This window comes from Artibeus jamaicensis, unplaced genomic scaffold (assembly GCF_021234435.1).
Source record: "Artibeus jamaicensis isolate MK-2021 breed Jamaican fruit bat unplaced genomic scaffold, CSHL_Jam_final scaffold_11, whole genome shotgun sequence".
In the NCBI taxonomy this organism is placed as follows: Eukaryota; Metazoa; Chordata; class Mammalia; order Chiroptera; family Phyllostomidae; genus Artibeus; species Artibeus jamaicensis.
In genome coordinates, this window is record NW_026522027.1 from 2,461,450 (window position 1) to 2,477,610 (window position 16,161).

The 16,161-nt window shown below is 46.8% G+C and overlaps 2 protein-coding genes and 1 pseudogene across 2 annotated transcripts; all 3 read left to right on the forward strand.

Annotated features, from left to right (window-relative positions):
• The first annotated feature begins 357 nt into the window (after positions 1 to 357).
• On the forward strand, positions 358 to 9,804 carry LOC128625922 (60S ribosomal protein L9-like; annotated as a pseudogene).
• Positions 3,109 to 3,594, forward strand: LOC119054417 (40S ribosomal protein S25-like). Its single transcript, XM_053655731.1, has one exon. It carries the CDS (start codon positions 3,161 to 3,163, stop codon positions 3,536 to 3,538), a length of 378 nt encoding a protein of 125 aa, XP_053511706.1. The 5' UTR covers positions 3,109 to 3,160; the 3' UTR covers positions 3,539 to 3,594.
• TEX101 (testis expressed 101) lies at positions 4,975 to 8,488 on the forward strand. The gene is made up of 7 exons (XM_053655716.1): positions 4,975 to 5,078; positions 5,309 to 5,385; positions 6,177 to 6,278; positions 6,408 to 6,548; positions 6,667 to 6,846; positions 7,974 to 8,102; positions 8,259 to 8,488. Exons 1-7 carry the CDS (start codon positions 4,975 to 4,977, stop codon positions 8,486 to 8,488), a joined length of 963 nt encoding a protein of 320 aa, XP_053511691.1.
• Positions 9,805 to 16,161: the final 6,357 nt, after the last annotated feature.

The window sequence follows — 16,161 nt, forward strand, 5'->3', positions numbered from 1 at the left end:
ACATGAACTAAAGGAGCGGGAGGTGGGGTGTGGGGACGGCTTTTTCCGCAAATCCCCCTGTCCACCACAGATGAAAGTAAACACTACCAAGACATGATCTGCTTGGGGAGGAGAGATGGCCAATCCCTCAGAAGGGAAGGGCCTTGAGTGGTGGCCAGTTTCTCAGAGGAAAAAGGCGGAGAGCCCCTTCCTCCAGGGGCCTTTATTAGGTTGTAATACGCAGGAATACAGGGTGGCAAGGATCAAACAGTAGATAACATTTCAAAGAAATCTGAGGGTTTAGTTTGAGTCAGAGTCTGTCAGGAAGGGAGTTTTGCAGAAACTTTAGGGTTTCCTGCTCGGACTCTTAACATATGAATGAAAACACTCTTAGCAGAGCAGGTTTCACAGGTTTTTCAGGAAGTCTTTGTGATGCCAGATTCCCCACCCGGGATCCACTCTGGCAAGGCAAGGAGCTGCACCTCTCCCCATCAGGTATTCAGGCTTAAGGGGTTAGAGCCAGGAAGCGCTTCTCCCAGAGAACATGGGGACTCGAGCTTTGTCACATAGCTGGGGGGCAAGGGTCCATTGCTCGCTCTTTGTTGCAGCCCCCCGAGTCCTTCCATGAAGGCCTCCCAAGTGATCGAGTCTGGCTTAGGTTGCCCCTCCTCTGAAGGATCTGACCAGTCTCTGATTTCCGACCAAGCTTTGGGGGCAGGGAGGAAACTGAGGCAGCATTTGCTACCAGAGACAAGCTTTGTCTCCTGTGGCTCGCATCCGGGAGGTCGCTCACCCATCCTACCTCTGCCCACCCAGCCACGGGAGGTAGTTACAATTCCTGAGACCAGGCAAAGGGGTCCCCAACAGGAGTGTGCAGGGCGGAGGGGAATGGGGGGGGGGGGAGTAGACAACTGTAATAGCATAATCAATAAAATATATTTTAATTAATAAATAAAAGTCACTGGTAACAGGGGATTAGAGTTAATGCAGAGACTGGTTACTAAAAGTGTAAGGAGAACTCTAAAGAGTAAGGAATGTAGGGAGCAACCTCTCCCCCTTTGGCTGCAAGATACGCCTTTCCCCTTTCAGTGTCCCTCTGGCACCCTCTACTGGCAAAGGCTAGTATCGTACCAGGAGGACAAAGAAAAATGCTTGCAAGATCCACTGCGGCAATGATGAGTGGATCTGGAGCTGTGAGGCAATGAAACAGATGACTGGCATGAATGTATTCATGCACATGCTCGGGGACTTCTGCCAGGGCAGGCTGGTGAGGTCCTGCAAGGCTGCCGGTCTGTGTGGCATGCTCGTCCCAGGCAGGCCATGTGTTTCTCTGGACTATGTTGGAAAGTCGCTCTTGTACATCTGGAGGACAACAAGCATTACCTTGTGAGGAGACTGCCCCCAGGTGCAGGGAGGGCTCATTGCCTCAAACGAAGTGGGGGACTATCAATGTGCAGACCAGTTTGGTCTGCCCAAGGTCTCCATCCCGTGTCTGAGGGTCGCCCGTGCCTTCACCTTAGCACAGCCTGGCAGGGTTCAACTCTTACCTGGCGGTGCAACTCTGCAACCAGGCCCTGGGCTTGGTGGTCAGCCCTGTCTGCCCTGGTAACTAGAGAAGACAAGGGACGCTCTACCAAGGCAGCTTTCCAATTGTTCATTGCATTTCCATTTGGACGTTCTCAGTCTTCAGTTGCTCCCCTTCCCCGTGTTTGCTCTGTAGGATCATCGGAAAAAAGCAACTGACTCCAATCAACATGACCGCAATCAACATCAACTGACTCCTGTTGCCATAGTAACAAAGTACCACTGCCACTTCAACTCCCCATGCCTTGCCTTCCTCTTGCTCTGCTTTCTCTGCTAGCACCAGTGATAATTTGAGCCATTGAGAGATTACCACAGGCTTTGTCTCACCTGTGCCCCTCTCTGCTCCCCACAAGGTGCTTATCTCTGTGCTTCTCCTGGGTGATGGAAACCTAATCCCAGAAGACAGTTCTATGCCTCTGCTTCCAGGTGCCACTCCTCACTCTAAATATTGAGTTGGCCAGGGTCCCCGCAGGAAATGACAGTACGACAGAAGAAATCACAGAATGGAGCACTCACTACATCATCAGCAACCCAAAGCTCTCTAACAGGCTGTTATGGGTGGAATTGTGTCCCCCTCCCCCAACCAAATTAATAAATTGAATCCCTAACCCCTAGGACCTCAGAAAGTGACCTATTTGGTCGCAGGGTCTTTACAGGGGTAACCAAGTTAAAGGTCATTAGGGTGGGTCCTAATCCAATATGACTGGTTTCCACATGAAAAGGGGAAATTTGGACACAGAGACAGACACTCACAGGAGGAAGGTGATGGGAAGATACAAGGAGGAGACGGCCACCTGCGAGCCAAGAAAAAAGTCTGAAACCAACCTTCCTTCACAGCCCTCAGGAGGAACCAACTCTGCCGACACCTTGATTTTGGACTTCCAGTCTCCAGAACCGTGAGACAATGCATTTCTTCTATTTAAGCCTCTCAGGCTTAAACAAATACACAGGCCATGAGTCAGTGTGAGAGGACTTCCACTACAGGTGCTAGAAGCCATGAGTCAGTGTGAGAGGACTTCCACTACAGGTGCTAGAAGCCAGCTGCCAGGCCAGGACTGAAGAGGCAGGGGAAGTGCGAGTCGGAGAGATGGGAAAGGGCGAGGGACCAGAGACAAGATTGTAGAGCTGGAAGCAGGTGGCTGTGCAGCTGCCAGCCCCCCCCCTCTGGCCCCCAGACCCCCCCCAATCCATTGGTCCTGCATTGGCAATTGTGGTCAAGACCTGAGACCCTGGCCCACACCTGTGGTTACAGAGTGCCCCAGGAAAGCCATGTACCACCACAGATTCAGGGAGGTGGGTGCCCTGAGTCCTGAAAAGAAAGGAGAGTGATTCAGGCTCCTGGGTCCTCAAAGACCCTCTTAATATTTATCTTTGCTGACTCTGTTATTTAGGTTAATAATAATATTCATAGTTACACTCTTGTTGTTAACTCTCCCCGGTTGAAAGTTCTTAACCTATTAAGAGGGAGGAGGGGACAGAGATAGGGACCCATAGTTCCTGTGTGATAAGAGGACGGGCGGGGGGGGGCGGGGGCGCCAGCTTTTCGTCTGACATCTTCTCAGGGAGCACTGAAATCTGGCGCTCCTGGAGTTTCACAATGCCGCCCAAGGACGACAAGAAGAAGAAAGATGCTGGGAAGTCTGCCAAGAAAGACAAAGACCCAGTGAACAAATCTGGCGGCAAAGCCAAAAAGAAGAAGTGGTCCAAAGGCAAAGTTCGGGACAAGCTCAATAACCTAGTCTTGTTTGACAAAGCAACATATGATAAACTTTGCAAGGAAGTTCCCAACTACAAGCTTATAACCCCAGCTGTTGTCTCTGAGCGACTGAAGATCCGTGGATCCTTGGCTAGGGCGGCCCTTCAGGAGATCCTTAGTAAAGGACTTATTAAACTAGTTTCAAAGCACAGAGCTCAAGTAATTTATACCAGAAACACCAAAGGTGGGGATGCCCCAGCTGTTGGTGAAGATGCATGAACCACAGGTCCCACCAGCTGTACATTTTGAAAAATAAAACTTTATTAAACCAAAAAAAAAAAAAAAAGAGGATGGGGGCCAGGCATCAGGGACCTGCATCTGAGGTGAATTTCTTGCTGTATTTGCCCCAGGAGGTGGGGTCAAAACCACAGTGTGCACCAAAGATTGCCTAACCCCTACACCTGCTCTCTGTTAAAGGCACCACTCAAGACAGTCCCTTCAATTACCCTAAAAACTGCCAAAACTTCCAGAATATGCCATCCAGACATTGGTAGCAAAACCACCCACACTCACTCTCACCTGAGGTAACACAGAGACCTCTCCCCCTGAAATCTGTGGCCACTATCCCTGGCCCGGTTGCTGGGGCAAGGTTGGCATTGGCCATGGCCCTTTTGTGAGATGCTTCATCCTCTCCTGCCTCCTGATGACCCCCGCCCATCTTGTCCTGTAGCCCCGGGACCTGAGGGCTTCTGACACCAAATGATTTCCCATCCCCTGCGTGAATCACATACCCATTCTTAGTGTTTTGAATGTTAAAACACCAAATCATTAGGGCTACAGTATAATCTAATCACAGCTCTTTTGTCTTGGATTATTCGTTTGTTTGTTGTTGTTATTGTTGTTTTTCATAAAATAAAACTATTTGTTTCCCCTGGCTGGGGTAGCTCACTGGACTGGGCTCCAGCCCGAGAACAGAAAGGTTATTAGATTTCTGGTCAGGGCACAAGCCTGGGCTGCAGGCCTGGTCCCCAGCTGGGGGCGTGTGAGAGGCAACCAATCAGTGTATCTCTTGAACATCAATGTTTCTCTTCCTTTCTCCCTCCCCTCCCCTCTATCTAAAAATAAATAAATAAAATATTTTTTTTTAAATCCACAGGCTGAGGCTACACCCAAAACTAATTACATCAAAATACCTTGGGGTAGGACCCAGCCATCAATATTTTTAAAAATTAAATTGATTGCTTGATTAATTAAAAACATTTTTGAAGGATTCTAAAGGATATAATATTCTTCCTACTCTAGCTATTTTGCTTTTCTCTTAATGTTTGTATTAACTCTCTTTGGGGTTTTTTAGTCATTTTAAAGTTCTTACCATATTTTTACAAAAAAATTAAGAGCTTTGCCAACACCATTCTTCTCATGGCATTTACTCTATTAAAAATAAATATGCATTTATACCACACAACTCACAGAAACAATACTAAGTTTGAAAGTACACAACAGGCATTGTTATTTCATGTTACATCCAGTAAGATTGTATATACGCATATAGGAATGAAACAGAATTTTCAGCCATGAGCAAGAAATCGGAATGACAGGTCTGGTTCATGGCACCGACACAGGCACATGGGTTACACACGACGGTGGCCTGTGCCTTCACACAGTAACTGCTCATGCTCATACTCAGGGATGCTGGAGATAACGCTGAGCTCGGCATGCCTCGCTTCAACTTCCAGAAGACCATGGACTACAGGACTGCTGCCGTGATGCCATCTGAGAATGGCTCCTGGGCTGAGAAGGAGCCCCTGCCAACTAAAGAGTGAGGAGGTCAAGTTGAGGAAGCCAGTGGTTACGACTTCATGGGGCTGGGGCAGGGGCCAGCCTGGAACCCTGAGAGACCATTTGGCCAGGGAGACAACTTCAGTGGGCGAGAGCCAAAGGTTTGACTGCCTGGTGTGACTGGGGAAGTAGAAGTACCATTGCCCAAAAAGAGAGCGGAGGCAGCGAGGTCATTTGCTGACGTGCTGCAGCTCCCTGCATTGCATGCAGCATGCGGAACTTCGCCTGCTGCAAATGCAGAGAACTCCACCCCCACCCGCACGTGCTTACCCGCCACTTGCGCATGCGTACGTTCCAAGCCTGCCGGGGCCCACGAAGTCTGGCGTTCCTCCAGGCTCACCCAATGAGCTCATTGGACGTTTCTGCTTGACCAATGGAGCATCGAGCGATGGGGGCGGGGCCCGAGCGAGGGGGCGGGGCCCGAGCGAGGGGGGCGGGCCTCACCCGGCCGTTAGGAGCCGGTCAGGTGCGGCCAGCAGGGGCACTCGAGGCGGCACTCTGAGCACCGTTAGATTCCTGCGAGGTTCTCTGGAAGCCCGGAGGAATTCGGTGCTTTATAAACCCCAAGGGAACCCAGATTCCTGGGTCCTGGGGAAAGAGAAGGCGGAGGTGGGGCGGGGGCCGGGCCCGGAATCAGGAGTCCCGCGGGAAAAGGCCGCTGAACCCAGGCTCTGGGGCCCCTGCAAGGGCAGGGCCGGGGTCTCCGAATGCCGAGCTCCGCGGGGTGTGGGGCCGGGACCCGGAGAGCTGGGCCTTGGAGGAGCAGCAGAGGTTCGAGGCTGGACGCTGCGTCCGAGGAAGGAGGGGCCTCTGGGCGGGACTCCGGGGTCCGGGGGTCTGGCGGCCTCTGTTTGCTGAACGCCTGGCCTTCGGGGGGCAGGTGGCTGGGTCTGGGAATCACAGGGGTGGAAACTGAGGCTCAGTGAGCCAGTGCGCGTGCGCAGGCCCACACGGCAGGTAGGGGGCGGGCTGAGCTCTGGGAGCAGAGGCTCCCAGGCCCTGAGGCCGGTGCTTGCCAGGACCTGGACTTGGTCTCGTGGGTTGACAAGCTTCCTCTCCTGCATCCATTCACACGCAGGTCCTCAGGTCTTGCAAACCTGTCAGGAAGGAGCCATGGGTCCCCAGCTCACGCAGGGTTTGCTGTTCCTCTTTCTTCTCCTCGGAGCCTCCTCCTTGACCCGTATGTGTGGGGGAGGCGGTGGGGGGGGGCAGCGGGGTCACAGGAGGGATTTCTGCTGAAAGAAAGGTGTGATTTGGGCCCCACAGAGAAGGGCAAGGTTGGCTTATCTTTATCTCACTTTCTCCCCAGTGGCACAAAATTTCTATTGTCACAGGGGTGTATCCATGAGCGTGAAAGGCGACCCAAGTATGTTTGACTGGAGCACAGAGAAAGTTGAGGCTTGTGACAATGGATCACTTTGCCAGGAATCCGTGCTGATTGTTAAATCAGGTAGAATGAGAAGGGCCCTTGGGTTGGGTGGGAGGGGGGTGATTGTGTGTGTGTTCCCCTCCCCCAGGCCAAACTCGAGGCCCGCCATCCTAGGTCCTTCCCTCTTGTCTCATAACAGGGTCCAAGGCAGCAATTGTAGCCACGAAGGGCTGCATGCCCCACCAGAGTCCGGCAATAACGTTTGTCCAGCACTCCCCACCCCCGGGCGTCTTGGTGGTCTCCTCCAGCCACTACTGCGAGCTCTCCAATTGCAACCACAGAAGGAACTTACCTAACGTAGGGACTGAAAGTCTCCCAGGTACCTTGGGAGGGGAGAGATGGGTTTATAGAGAGAAACTCTATAAACCTCTGAAGAGATTGTAGGTCTTCCTTTTTTGTGTTCTTTTTTTTCCAGATTTTTTTTTCAAGACAGTTTACCTTAGGTATTACTTTGTATTAGTTTCGGGTGGACAATTATATACTTTACAGAGTGTTCCCCCCCAATATTTCTAGTACCTGCCCTGCACCCCTTTTCTGTTCTGACTTGGCTTAGGTCCAAGTGGGCCATACACAGAAGGATCTTGGACCTTTTGCTGGTCTTTCTTTTTCTAAATTGTTACCTTGGGGTATAAACAGTGCTCAGATCAGAGGATCATCAGTGAAGGCCAGGATATAAATTGGGTTTTGTGTTATTAAAAAAAAAAAAAAAAGATGTCAGTGGAGATCTTTGAAGTGGGTGGTAGCATAATCAGTACAACAGTTGTTGCTTCCCAGTTGCCATGTGAGCACAGCCCACTTCCCCCGTTTGGTCCAGCTTTTCAGCTCATTTCCTTCTCTTCCCTCTCTTATTCATTGTGTTCTAGCTAACGCTAGTATTCAAAATATTTGACAACAGAGATGGTAGTGGCCAATCAGAATGGACACTGGCCATAAAAACTAGTCCAGCCCCACATGTGCCTACCAGCTGAATGTCAACACTGCATTTTCTCACAATTTCCCATATTCCTTTGCTCTTTCCGCCCACCCCCCATTTCCACACAGCTAACCCCTCTTCATCCTCCAGCTCAGCCCAGTCTCCACTCTGTGAAAATTCTACCAAATTCTTTGAGGTAGTTAGGTCCTCCTTTAAGCCTTCGCTCGCATACCTAAGACACAGTGCCTACTAAGTAGCATTGTAATTCATTACTTACACGTCTTTCTCCTCCTAGACAACAATCCTAAACGGAACTGTCCTCCTCATCTCTATATCTCCACATCTAAGTACAGAGTGTGGAAGTCATGCTTTGGCAGCAAAGAAAATCAGTTGGAAAAGAGTTGGGAGGTGACATTCACAGGACTCGATTAGAGTGGCATCAGCGGGGAAGACTTGGGGAAGAGAAGGAGGCAAGGACAGACAACTCCAGAGGCAGGACATACTCTTAATTGTCCCTCTCTTTCCCCTTCCAGTTCCCAGTGTGTCGGAAACCCTCCACTGCCCAACCTGTGTGGCTTTTGGGACCTGTCTGAGTGCACCTTATCTCCCCTGTCCCAATGATACAAATCGATGCTATCATGGAAAACTTCGGGTCGCTGGAGGTAAACTGAACAACTGAGGGTTTCAGAGGCTGTAAAACTAGACACATGAGTGGCTGCCAAGAGGTTCTGATACTCAGGGGCCCAGGAATGAGGGACTAGATTCCTCTCTGATTTCCTAAAGCATCTCTGTGTCTCCCCTCCTTCCTTGTTCCACAGGAGACATCGACTCAACTTTAGAGGTCAGAGGCTGTACATCGGTAACTGGCTGCAGGCTGATGTCTGGGGTCTTCACAATAGGACCCATGCATGTGAAGGAAATATGTCCATTCCAAACTCTCATTCAACCCCGAAAGGTTGAAAATGGGGCCAACTGGCTTCCCATTTCAGTTGGGAAGTTAGAGCTACTGCTGCTGCTGTTGCTGCAGTCGCCGGTCCATTGTTCCTGAAGAGACATCTGTCCCAAGTCACAGGACACCTCTTTGGACTGGGAGCCTTCTTGACTGTTGGTCATCAAAAGGTGGAGACTTGAAGAAGAGAATTCCTGTGAATGTATTTGATGTTTCTAATAAAGTTTCTTATTATACTTCGTGTATGCCCCAAGATTCAAAATGGATTTTAATGTTGAAAGTACCTTTAAAATTCATCTTCTCCAACCCATGCCTTTTTTAGAAAGAGAGTCAGAGATCTGTAAAACTTTAATGAGTTCTACACATTACATAGCCATGGGCAGAACCAAGGCCAGAACTGTGATATTTTGGCCTAAGTCTGGTTTTCATTTAATAGGCTGCCTTCCCTTGCTAGCTGAGCAAGAGAGTAGGATTGACCATCAGAGCACTCTCAGCCCAAACTTAAGGCCAAAATTGAGTGCTTGGGGTTCTAGAGTTTCCCTGGGAGGTACGGCAGAATGAGGACAATCAGACTCCAAATTCTTCTATTATAATGGGCCCCGTTTCCCTAAGTCCGCCTATGCCTTACCCGCTTTACATGATTCTTTCCCTTCTCTGTTGCCTACTTAATGCTTCTTCAGTGGACAGAGGAGACTTAGGAGACAGCTGAGCCTGAGACTATTGGGGGGAAGATTTTCTTTTAGATTCTCATGCTTATTTATATATTTACTTATTACTCAAGAATACACGTAACCTATCTTATTGCAGAAGACTTTGAGCTCTCTTCCGCATCTGCTAGATGTGAGAATGCAGACCATCCTCAGAATCAGACTGTTGACATTCCAGAAAATGTCAGTGTCACTCTGAAGGGCCCCAGAGGCTCCCGGCCCCAGAGGCTCCCTGCAGAGAGACTTCAATCACATCAATGCAGAGCTCAGTCATCTTAGAAAGAAAAAGCTTTGGGTTGGCAAATGCTGGGGAAATGGAAAGGAACTGGCCACTTTTCACACTGTCTGCCATCGTGTACAGAACATGTTCAAGGGTGTCACACTGGACTTCCATTACAAGATGAGGTCTGTCTGCCTTCACCCTCCCATCATCCTTGTTATTCAGGAGAATGGTTCTCTTGTTGAAATCTGAAATTTCTTGGAGGAAATATACACCTGCAGTGTTTCAGTGAGGTCAGGCATTGCTTTTTCAGTGCCTCAAGCCCAGAAAGATGAGTTCATTCTTGAAGGAAATGACACTGAACTTGTATGAAATTCAGCTGCTTTGATTCAACAAACCCCAACCGTTAAAAATAAGAATACCAGAAAAATTTGGATAGTAACTATGTTTCTGAAAAAGGAACAGTTTAGCAGGCTGATAAGATCTAAGCTGTTTGGCTATAGAAACAGCAAGGTGCCAGGTGATTCCTCAGACTTATTTGTGATACTTTAAAGATGCAATAAAAGCCATGTATTGATTAGGGTGGTGGGGAGGGGCAGATTTTGATACAGGAGCTGTATAGAGCAAAGCAAAAGGTAGAGAGGATAAGGGTAAGTGTCCTGACTTTTTTCTTTCTAAAAGATGACTTTGGCCTAACTGGGTAGCTTAGTTGGTTAGAGTATCATCTCAATACACCCAGGTCACAGGTTCAATCCCCAGTCAGGGCACATCATGAATGCATAAATAAGTAAAACAAAAAACTGATCTCTCTCTCTCTCTCTCTTTCTCTCCCTCTCTCTTCTCTCTCTGTCTCTCCCTATCTCTAAAAATCAATTTTTTAAAAAGGTTTTTTTTTAAAAAAAACAGCTTTATTGAGATTTAATTCATGTACAGTAAACTGAACTGGGGGTGGGATGAGGAGCTTTTAATGCGAACTGTTGGCCTCTCCCTCAAAGGACAGGGGAGTTTGGCCATAGTATGTTCCTGCCAAGTTCTTTCTAGAAAATTGTCTAGTTGTAACCAGCTCTTTGAGTTAAAACCCCACTACAGCTAATACTTAATGTTTTTCCCTAGGCATCTAGTTCCCCAATGTGTTAGTTTGCTGAATCTCTCTAAAGAAGGAAAAGAAGCACAAATTTTAATTTAATTAGGGGAATATAAGTTTGGAAAACAATAGGCATCTGGGACCAAAAAAAATCTAAAACAAAAAAAAAAACAAAAACAACAAGAAAATCCAAGTAAGGCCCTGGCTGGTACAGCTCAATTGATTGGGCATCGTCCCACAAAGTGAAAGGTCTCCAGTTCCCAGTTAGGGCACATACCTACGTTGCAGGTTCAATCCCTGGTCAGGGCACATACAAGAGTCAACCAACCAATGTTTCTCTCTAGCATCGATATTTCTCTCCCTCTCTTTCTCCCTCACTTCCCCTCACTCAAGAAAAAATTAATTAATTAAACCTTTATTTTAAAAAGGCCAAGTAAGTGTTTCCACAGGACACTAGCTTTCTAATGGCTCTGAAGACAGTTGCAGGAGAAATTCCTGGGTAAACAAAGGGAAGACGCGATATTTGAAAATTCACTCAAAGAACTTCATGCAGCACCTACAAATTTCTCAGTTCACAAACTCAAGTGTGCAGATTTCCAAATATTTTAATGCAAGCATATAATATATAACTTTTCATATATTTTCATTTTTTCCACATTTTTATCATTGTTCAAGTACAGTTGTCTCCATTTTTCCCCTACCATTTCCCCACCTCAGCCATCCCCACTTCCCACCCTTGATCCTACACCCTTTTGGTTTTGTCCATGTTCCTGAAAACCCTTCCCCCTTTCCTCACTATTAGTCCCCTTCCACCTCCCCTCTGGTTACTGTCAGTTTGTTCTTAATTTCAATGTCTCTGGTTATATTTTGTTTGCTTGTTTGTTTTGGCGATTAGGTTCCACTTATAAGTGAGATCATATGGTATTTGTCTTTCATCACCTGGCTTACTTCACTTAGCATAATACTAATACTATCCAGATCCACCCATGCTGTTGAGAAGGGTAGGAGCTCCTTCTTTCTTTCTGCTGCATAGAATTCCATTGTGTATATATACCATAATTTTTTGATCCATTCATTTACTGGCAGGCACCTAGGTTGCTTCCAGTGCTTGGCTATTGTAAATTGTGCTGCTATGAACATTGTGGTGCATAGGTTCTTTTGGATTGGTGTTTCAGGGTTCTTAGGATATAATCCTAGCAGTGGAATTGCTAGGTCAACAGGCAGATCCATTTTTAGTTTTCTTAGAAAATTCCATACTGTTTTCCATAGTGGTTGTACCAGTCTGCAATCCCACCAACAATGGATTAGGGTCCCCTCTTCTCCACAACCTCTCCAACATTTGTAGTTTGTTGCTTTGTTTATGATGGCCATTCTGACTGGTGTAAAGTGGTATCTCATTGTGGTTTTAATTTGCATCTCTCTGATAGCTAACGATATTGAGCATCTTTTCATGTGTCTCTGGATCTTCTGTATGTCCTTCTTGGAGAAATGTCTGTTCAAGTCCTTTACCCACTTTTTAATTGGGTTGCTTGTCTTCCTAGAGTGGAGTCGTGTAAGTTCTTTGTATATTTTGGAGATTAAACCTTTGTCTGAGGTATCATTGGCAAATATGTTTTCCCATTCAGTTGGTTGTCTTTTTAATTTAATACTGTTTTCTTTAGCCATGCAAAAGCTTTTAATTTTGATGAGATCCCATTTGTTTATTCTTTTCTTTATGTCCCTTGCTCTAGTTGTTTATCTTTTCAAAGAAACAGATCTTGGTTTCATTGATATTTTGTATTATTTTCTAGACTCTATTTCATTTATTTCTACTCTGATCTTTATGATTTCCTCCCCTCTACTCACTTTGGGCTTTGTTTGCTGTTCTTTTTATAGGTCCCTTAGGTGTAAGGCTAGACTGTTTGAGATTTCTTTGTTTCTTGAGCTAGGCCTCCACTGCAATGAATTTCCCTCTTAGAGCTGCTTTTGCTGTGTCCCCCTTCATTTTGGGTTGGTGTATTTTCATTTTCATTTGTCTCAAGGTTATTTTGCTGTCTTCCTTGATTTCCTTGTTGGCTCATTCATTGTTTAGTAACATACTATTTAGCCTCCACGTGTTTCTGCATTTTTTCAGTTTTTCTTTGTAATTAATTTCTTGTTTCATACCATTGTGGTCAGAAAATATGCTTGATACGATGCCAGTTTTCCACTCCTCAAAATAAACGAGTGCAAGCAGACCAAAAATGGTTCAAGAAGATCTCAAAGCCCCAGAGCCTATAAATCTAAGCGACAAAGAAATAGCAAACCTTTCAGATGCACAGTTCAAAACACTGGTGATCAGGATGCTCACAGAACTGATTGATTTTAGTCACAAATTAGAGGAACATATGAAGGCTAAACTAATTGAAATGAAGGGAATTGCATAGGAAACCAATAGTGATGAAGAGGAAACTGGGACTCAGATCAAGGGAGTGAACCAGAAGAAAGCAACTCTTGCTGGCAACTCTTTGATTTGCAGGCTAGCACTCAATCCACTGAGCAACACTGGCCAGGGCTAAAGACCAATTATTAAAAGAGCAATAATCAGATAGAATCTTTTTTAAAGATTTTATTTATTTATCTTTAGAGGGAAAGGGAAGGAGAGAGGGAGAGAAATATCAATGTATGGTTGCCTCTCATGAGTCCCCTTGCTGGGAACTGGCCTGCAACCCAGGCATGTGCCCTGACTGGGAATCAAACCGCAATCCTCTGGTTCACAGGCCCGCACTCAATCCACTGAGCTACACCAGCCAGGGCCAGATAGAGTCTTTTAAAGCAAGAAACTCTTTGTAGCTACAAAGAGCCAGCTAGGTTAAAAGTAAAATGATACAACTCACTTCTCCAAATGGAGCAACAGAGACCAGATTTATCTTCCTACACGAAACAACCAAAAAACCTGACAAAATGCTTACAGTAATAGTTTTCAAGACACTTGTCATCAAGAAACAAAGGACAGTAATTTCTGAGAGAGTGGAAAAGCAACAGGCAACCCTATGATTACAGCAGCTCTCTATTTCGGGGAGTCTCTAGACTACGGCACAGGAAAACAGAACTCTGGTGGAGCCTGGCACCCTGTCTGAGCAGAGGATAATGTGGAGTCAGCGTCCAAGGAAGTCCCGGCAGCTGGCGCGTGCCAGTCGGGACACCAGTGAGGAGCGAGCAGCAGAGAAAGGACTCTGCAGATCCGCAGACAGTCCGCCTGACCATAGGGCTGTTGATCACCCCACACGTGTGAGGAAACTAGCAGGACCGGGCTAACAGCAATCGGAGAGAACTGGAGGTCAGGCTGGGCTCCGCCATGGGGCAGGGAATGGACAATGACTGCTCCCATCATCTGCGATGAAAATATCCATAACCCACAGGGCATGGGACTCAGAAAGGTCTTGCTTCACAGTAGTGGGGATAATTCATCCCAGGGAAGCGCTGTTTCAGACCTGCTGCACAAGTTAATAAAAGCAAGACCCCAAAGTGTGAAACTGTTTCCAAATAGGTAAACTGAATTCTAGGACAAAGCTCAAGAATACTCCCAGGCCCTGGCCAGGTGGCTCGGTTGGTTAAAGCATCATCCTTACACCTAAAGGTTGAGAGTTCGGGCCCCCATCAGCACACACACTAGGTTGTGGCTTTGATCCTGGTCAGGGCGCATTGGGCAACCAGTCAATGTCTGTCTGTCTCTCTCTCTCTCTCATCAATAAATTTATGCTAGGGTGAGGATTTTAAAAACAGAAGAATACTTCCCGGACGACAACAATTCCTGGCACCAAACGAGGTAAAATTCACAATGTCCATGTATTGGTTAAGAAGAGAGACACCTGTGATGTCAGAGCCAGACCCTGGATGGACACCAGGGGTCAGCAGCCACTGCTAGACGTTAGGAAAAGTCTCAGAAGGAAGATGGACTCCTTGATTTCAAACTTCTAGCCTCCAAATCTGGGGGAGAATGCATCTTTTGTTTTATAAGCCAGCCATCTACGGTGCTCTGTTAACATCAGTCCTAGGAAACTATTATTGTAGGGGCTTAACTTCATCCTTTCACATGGGGACAGCCCATTGTCCCAGTGCCATTTACTTTAAAAGTCTATTCTTTTGCCTATTGACTGGTCTTAGTGCACCTGACAAAAGTCATTCAGCCATAAATGTGGAGGCTTATTTCTGGTCTGTCCGTTCTATATGTCCATTGAAAGGTCAGAACCACACTGTCTCCAGGACACTGGCTTCACAGTAAGCTTTGAACTTGGGGCATCTGAGTCTCCAATTTTGCTTTTCGATTTCAAGATGGTTTAAGTTATGCTGGGTTCCTTGCATTTCCATACAAATTTTAGGATCAGCTTGTCAACTTCTGCACAGAAGACAGCTGGAGTTTTGATAAGGATTGAGTTGAATCTGGAGTGTTGCCGTCTTAACAATATTAAGTCTTCCAACCCATGATTACAGGAACTTCCCAGTTATTCGGACCTTCCTTAATTTTTCAAGAACTTTCCATAAGTTTTATAAATTTTGTGCGTTGGTGGTTGAATTTACTCCCACTTTATTATTTTTGATATTATTGTAAGTGGAACTGTTTTTTTAATTTTGTTTTGGGGCTATGCATTGCTAAACTATAAAAATACAGTTGATTTTTAAATTTATTTGGCAGCCTACAATGTTGTGTAAGAGCCATACTTTTTCCCCCTATGTATGAGTCATGCTTTCTTGTATCATTCATTGTATGTCTCCACTTTTTTTTTGAAACCTGGACATGTTCTATAACATACAGCCCCACTCTGGATACTTATTACTACTTGCCCACAGCTTGTGGCGGTGGTCGCTGTTTTCTGTTTGTTTAGGGACTTGGTGGGACTGTTTCCGAGGATGTCGGTCTTCTCTGCAGGGAGCCTCTGACGCTGTTCCTCATGGGCACCTCCCCAAGGAAACAGTCACCCTGGAGAGACAGTGTGGAGTAAGGCAGTGTGTCTGTCTGTTCCCCTGTCTCTCCACTAAGCTGTCTGCCTTTGTTGTTATTACACCCACCTGTTGGGGTATTCTATTGTTTTCAACAGTGCCCTGGGACGTGACTTGCTTCTCAGTCAAATTCAGGCAGGGGCTGTTTTGGAGGCCACACTTGGAGGTTGGTTTGGCCCCAGCACTAACAGCTGTCTCCGCTCTTTCCCTAGTTATCACTGGTTATAAACAGCTGGCCTAGGGTTTCACCTGTGGCGGAGCTACCAGCCTCCTCTGCATGGTTTACCACCACTACCTCCATTGTTAACAGAAGGACCCTTACTCATGACCTGCCCACCAGTCTGCTGCAAATGAAGTCACTTTCTGGAGAAGAACTTTGAAGCTCTCTGTTCTTCTATTCTTTTTTTAAATTAAAGTTATTGGGGTGGCATTGGTTAATAAGACCATACGGGTTTCAATTGCACATTTCTATGATGCTGGATCTGTATCTCTCACTGTGTGCCCACCACCTAGTCAAAACCATGCCACAGGGGAGAGGAAGGGGGAGGAGGGGGCCTAATACGTGGTGTTGGAAGCTCTCCATTCTTATCTGGGTCTCTGAGCCACAGCTTGAGAGCTGGAGGCGAGAACACTGGAGGGCTTTTCCCAGAATGCCACTCTGACCTCACGAACAGGGCACTGGGCAGGGTTGGTAGCTTCTGGCCTTCTTGACTTGCTTCTCCCAGCGTGGAAAATCTTTTTACCAGCAGGCCAGGGCAATGCTGAAAGAGAGCCCAGTATTATGAGCCCACTGTCGCTGGGT

Coding starts and splice junctions, on each gene's coding strand:
- LOC119054417 (XM_053655731.1), top strand. CDS start 3,161: ATGCCGCCCAAGGACGACAAGAAGAAGAAAGATGCTGGGAAGTCTGCC.
- TEX101 (XM_053655716.1), top strand. CDS start 4,975: ATGCCTCGCTTCAACTTCCAGAAGACCATGGACTACAGGACTGCTGCC. Junction 5,386..6,176: donor TACCCGCCACTTGCGCATGC/GTACGTTCCAAG, acceptor ATTCACACGCAG/GTCCTCAGGTCTTGCAAACC. Junction 6,847..7,973: donor AGGGACTGAAAGTCTCCCAG/GTACCTTGGGAG, acceptor TTCCCCTTCCAG/TTCCCAGTGTGTCGGAAACC.